The sequence below is a fragment of the Acromyrmex echinatior genome, unplaced genomic scaffold (genome assembly GCF_024713525.1).
Source record: "Acromyrmex echinatior isolate Ae372 unplaced genomic scaffold, ASM2471352v2 Scaffold28, whole genome shotgun sequence".
Taxonomy (NCBI): Eukaryota; Metazoa; Arthropoda; class Insecta; order Hymenoptera; family Formicidae; genus Acromyrmex; species Acromyrmex echinatior.
Window position 1 is genome coordinate 26338 of NW_028259062.1, and position 6163 is coordinate 32500.

General features: G+C 33.2%; 1 protein-coding gene across 4 annotated transcripts in view; it reads left to right on the forward strand.

Moving 5' to 3' along the window:
• The first annotated feature begins 399 nt into the window (after positions 1 to 399).
• Positions 400 to 6163, forward strand: part of Rab9 (RAS oncogene family member Rab9) — a 6088-nt gene continuing 324 nt past the window's right edge. The window contains exons 1-4 of one of the 4 annotated variants that reach the window (XR_846337.2): positions 410 to 2076; positions 4256 to 4512; positions 4593 to 4804; positions 5023 to 6163. The exon at positions 5023 to 6163 is cut by the window's right edge and continues 324 nt beyond it. Coding sequence is in view for 3 of the 4 variants with exons in the window: in XM_011058982.2 (XP_011057284.1) it covers positions 1639 to 2076; positions 4256 to 4512; positions 4593 to 4614 (717 nt within the window). In the remaining variant the exon portion in view is untranslated. Of the gene's footprint in view, positions 2077 to 4255; positions 4513 to 4592 lie in introns of all 4 variants that reach the window. The other 3 variants (XM_011058983.2, XM_011058985.2, XM_011058982.2) reach the window with 3 other exon arrangements.

Genomic DNA, 6163 nt, shown 5'->3' on the forward strand with positions numbered 1-6163 from the left:
AGAAAATAATTCATTGTGGACACGAGAGATAAGTAAAAAATATGATTCGAAAGCTTGTATCAAGGTAGATGTATGCACGTATACACATACATATATGGTTTATCTCAGTTTAGCTCTTTCTATTAAATAAAATATTAAATATAATATTATATGTATATATATATATATATATATATATATATATATATACACATATATATGCATACACACACACGCGCGCGCGCGTAACGAAAGATGATTCATTCAATAGCCTTAATCTAAAAAATCAAGAACATATATGAAAGTTATTGACTCACATTGATTAAGACATTATATAAATGATATGATTTTAATATTGTATATTAACTTTCTTATTTAGAAAAAACTTTATTATTAACATAATACATATAATATACAGATCATAACGACTTCATCTCTAACGACTTTGTCTCTAACGACTTCATTTCCCTTATTTTTTCACGTTCCAACCATTTATTCAACTCGAGTAACATATTCTGACTTACTCTTTCCCTCACTATTCCGGATTCTTTAGAGTTGGCAGAGTTTTGAAACGCACCCTAGGTTTCTCTCTGCCTAGGGCTGCGTTTAGGATTACGCCTAGATAACTCTAGAGTGCATTTTTGCTATAATATACGTAACTGTAACCTACAGCTTAGGCCTATTCTACAATAGTCGTAAGCAGTGAGCCGTAAGAAATTAATCAATCATAATCAATTCTTCTCACACTTAACTGTAATTGGCGAATTTCTTATGGCTTACGACTTGCGACCCTATTATAGAACAGGCATTAAGCCGGTTCTATATTAGTTACAAGCCGATCGTAAGTTTATTGCGACAGCTAATATGAAGTGTTGATTTCAAAATCATCTGAAGCTTGCATTTTGAAATGCTTCATATTGGCTATCGCAACAAACTTGCGATTGGCTTGCAACTAATGTAGAACCGGCTTTAGAGTTACCTGGGCGTAATTCCTGAACGCAGCATTTCTCGGTCGAGTGATGGTAGAATCCATGGTAGAACCATATCGAAAGTCGGTGTACACGATTGAGGATACCGTTGGAGCCGCAGGAATGCTTTATCGTTGTTAATTATCGCGTCGCCCGTAAGTGTCGCGATAAAATAAAGGACGTTTTTCGTTCTTATTCCCAACGCGACAGTTGAATTAAATCACGGAAACGAAAGTAGATGCGAGTTCATCCTGCTGAGCGATCCTCCGTTCGCCGAGGCTTCGAAATTCGAAATATCGACGAGATACTCGTCGTTGATCGAGGTTATGCACCGGAATCAAGAGAAAATAAAGATGTCAAGATATTCTTGCTAATTATTTGATGTAAGCAAGAGTGACAAGAAGAGAGGAAAGGAGGGAGATATCTCAGATAATACGTGAAAAGGCATTATGTTACGATACATAATTCAACGAGCTCAGAGAAATTGAAGAGCTCTCAGCTGATCAGAGAAGCTATAAGAATAATATTCGATTAGGCTTAAATGAACGTTGAGTACATACACGTTGGAAATAATTGTTGAACGAAACTTCGTGTTAAGATAAATATTAAGATAGATATTGGGAGGAAAGAATAAGCCTACAGATTTCAAGTTATATATATATATATATATATATATATATATATATAGAAAATGTTGGCAAACAATTCAACGTCGGTGAGTACAGGCAGAGGCAACAATAGTTTTCAAAATCGAAACTCGCAGAGATCCACCCTCTTAAAAGTGGTGATTCTTGGAGATGGTGGTGTTGGAAAGTCCTGTCTTATGAATAGATTCGTGTCGAATCATTTCGACGAACACAGTTTTCATACCATCGGAGTAGAGTTCCTGAACAAGGATATTGAGATCAATGGCGAGGCATATACGTTGCAAATATGGGACACAGCCGGACAGGAGAGATTTAAGACTCTCAGAACACCATTTTATAGAGGCTCAGACATTTGTCTGCTTACTTATGCAGTAGACGATAAGACGAGTTTTAGAAATCTCGCGCTATGGAGATCTGAATTTCTTAAGTATGCAGATGTTCAGGAGGGTTCTACTTTTCCATTTATTGTTGTTGGCAATAAGGTATGCTATCAGAACTAAAAGGGAAGAAATACAAATGTGCTTTTAAAATATGGTTTTTGCAAAAGTCCTTTGTGCTCATACTAAGAATCCCAAATTCTAGCATCAGACATCCGTAGTTTTTTCAAAAATTGCTAGTGCCAACGCAATCAGTTGCTAATGCCAACTTTTCGTGAACCTTATCACTTCACTTTATCAAGGCGAGAAGCACACTGATACTAATACGAGAAATCCTTAAGTCAGAGATTGGACACCATATATTTGATCCACCATGCTTTTCAGGACCTGCTTGGGATAGAATGAGGTAGATTATGCCTGGGAATAAGGTCCATGCATCTCATTCCATTTATTGCATTTATCTCGTTCTATCTGAGGAATATAGCAAACCAATCAGAAGTTGTCTAAACGTATCCAATCTCTGACTTGAGAATCTCTAAGGCTCGGTTGCACCAACGTTACTTTGATTTTAAGCGAAACTTAAAACTCTATCTTGTTTTAAAACCGAAAAGAGACAGGGACAAAGAGAGTTTTAAGCCTCGCTTAAAATTAAAGTAACATTGGTGCAACCGGACCTAAGACCAGAATCAGACTACACGTTGAAGAATGAGATTAAAGATTGAAAGATGTTTGATCAATCAGAAAAGGAGCCAAAAAATTTCTTTGTCTTTATTGGTGAAATTTCAATCTTTAATCTCAATCTTCAATGCATAGTCTGATTCCGGCCTAACTGATATCATGGGAGGATAACATAGTGTGTGCCATGATGTAATAAGACAAGGTGAAATGTGCATAATGACGATAGCATACTGGAAATAACCAATCAAATTTGGGTTCAAATGCACTTTCCTGTATACAATAGCAGTAGCATACTAGAACAGCCAATCAAATTTGGGTCCAAATTCATACTCCTACTGCGCATTCGCGGGAATGTTACACCTTGTATTTTTACATCATGATGTGTATAGTTGGACACAGTGTTTCTTTCTCTACCCTCTCTGCTATGGACTGTTCATAAAGTTCGAAGGTTATCAACTGTGAAACACGAATATGGGGCGATATTCACGGTCCGTTCTTATTTTAAAACCATCTAAATAATGTCTTAAGATGCTAATACAATCTTCAGATTGACTTACGACATCTTAAGATTGTACTTAAGATAGTCTTAAATGTAAGAATCGACTATGCATATCAGCCCGTGCATCATGAAGTTGGTATTGAATCTTTCCTTGCACAAGTAACGATAAATCTTTCTAACAAAAAGGCAAAATGGACTAAATTGAAAAAAGTCCTCTATCATTTTGCAATAGTTTACAAAATATTAATTGCTAAAAATTACCGAAAATTGGTCTTCATTGATTTTTTATTCAAATACTATCAATTTTACAGAAAAACTGCAAGAGAAAAATTGTTTATTTTTTCTCATAGAGCTTTAAGAATTTTTTCAGAATTTTTTAAAATACCGTATTTTCTTATATTGGTAAAAATAAGAAAATGCAGTACTAAAAAATTGATAAAAAATTCTGAAAAAATTCTTGGAGCTCTATGAGAAAAAAATAAATAATTTTTGTTTTTCTGTAAAATTGATATTGTATTTGAGTAAAAAATTATTGAAGACCAATTTTCAATAATTTTTAGTAATTAATATCTTGTTAATTATTGCGAAAATTGTAAAATGATAGAGGACTTTTCTTTTCAGTTTGGTCTATTCTGCCCCTGTGCGAAAGATTTATCGTTACTTTTAGAACACTCTGTATAAGTTCAGCTTAATAGGAACCCGAGTACAATGTTGCTATCTATTGTTTACATTGACAAGATGGTGATGAAATACACATCAATCCGAATTATATTTATATCTTCTATATATCTCTTAGGAAAAAGTCAATTGATCCTAAAAAATTGTAAATACTCTTTCTTCCTGTCCTTAAGCTCTATTATCTTGCCAAATGATTAATCGATACGATAATTTCAAAATTTTTATATTTATTATTAATTTCCGAAAAAATTAAGGAGTATTTGAAGTTGAGTTCAGGATTTTTAATATGAGCATAAAGGATTATTTTTTCCAAAAATTACAATTCAAGAACGTATTTCCGCTTCTGGTTTTTTCCTTGTGAAATAAGCAAGATCTTTATCAAGTATAATAATATTCCTATATTATGTTGTGCAATGTTTTTTTTTACAGGTAGATGTTCCTGAATCCGAGAAACAAGTTTACATGGAAGAAGCTCAAGCTTGGTGTTCAGAGAATGGTAATCCTCCATTAGTTGAAACATCAGCAAAAGACGCCACTAATGTCGAGGCAGCTTTTGGGGCAGCGGTTGACGCATGGGCGCGATTGGAAGCTAGATTAGAGCGGCCTTTAGTGGAAGACACTGTCGATCTCTCTAAACAGCAGTCCCAGCATCGTACGAGCTGCTGCATGTCTATTTCCGGCACGGAGTAGGTAGCTTTAGGTCGCAGCTTGTAATTTTCAATTTTTTTTTGTGTTCCGAAATAATGCATGATACATTTTTCTCAAGATCTACATTTGTGACCAGATAATTGAAATGGCTGGTAAGAAGATTGACACAATATACAGTCTTTATGTGATGCACACCAACATTTCTGGAACAATCGTTTAAAGTTTTCTTTATGTTTGGAAGAGGGATACACAACGTCGCACTATTAAACTCGTAGAAACGATGCTTACTCTATTTAGGATCTATAAGGATACATGTTACACAGTAGAACTGTAAGAGGTTATTTTATATGGCCTGTATCTTATTTTTTTGCACATTTACAGTAAGATGCACACAGTTTTTTTTTTTAAATTTATAGAGAATCTGAATGAGCTTGCTAAAAAAATTTTAAATAACTAATCTCTTTTCAGTTTCAGTTTCAGAAATAGATATTTTTACAAATTATACTTAGAATATCGATTTGTTTACTCTTGGCATGCTTTGTTTCTAGGTCTAACAAAGTAATTTGAAGAGAATCTCTTGCCTCTGTCTACAATACTCTCTTCATTATATGGTGAACTTTCTTTATTGACACTGGAATTGCATCAGTTGTGTATACATGGGATATTGTTTAAAATTTTTTATTTAGAAAACCAATTAGAATCTCCAAAAAATATATGGATCGCATAAGATATTATTAGCAATGAATATGCGATTTCTTTATTGGCTGGCTTATATTCTTTTTCTTATGAATCTTAACAAAATACTCGAGCCACAAAAATCGTATATATGACAAATAATATATTGTGATTGATCTTTCCAGAATATAACCTAAGATATAAGATCAGATTAAACGTCCTTATTCTATCAACGCTTTGTGCAGCTTTTAAGCTACTGACAGTATTTTAAGTGTTTAATACACTATTGGCTTGTGATAAAGTACTAACGATGATAATAATAATAATACATATAAATTATTACATAAGAGATAGACGTAAATTATAATTTTAATCTAAATTTGCCTTATTCTCGCGATATGCACCTGATAATAAAAGCAGTAAAACAACGTGATTTTTATTTAAGAGATCTTGCTATGAATTTATATTGCCCATATTTATATGCGAATTTGATGTTTGTACAAAATGCAATAGCATATGCTTGTCTGGTCTTGAAATATTCTGCATTCAATGTCTAACGATTTTCCTACAAAATTAACATTATGAAAGTAAAGCTTTTTGTAACGATAGCGGATGTATACGATGCGTTTCTACATTTCACATATCTTATTCAGATGGTACTTGAGTCATTAAAAATGCCAGTACAAGAAAAAAGTATGTACTAATGATTTCTCAATGACATAATTCGATTAATTGCGTATGAAATATGCATGCTGGTGCTTTTTATATATGGCTATGATTGTGATCAAAATCTTGTTACAAAAAGCTTTGAAGTGAGTTTGATTGATAAAAAAAAAAAGAACTTTACGAATTGACCAATCAAAAAACGCTTTAAAGTATTTGTAACATCACGTTGATCGTACTCTATATATGGAATATATAAATTTATGATACAGCATAGAATGATAATACTAGTTAAGATGTTAAGCGTATAAAACTAATCATATCAAGGTGACGACCACCTCATTATTACCA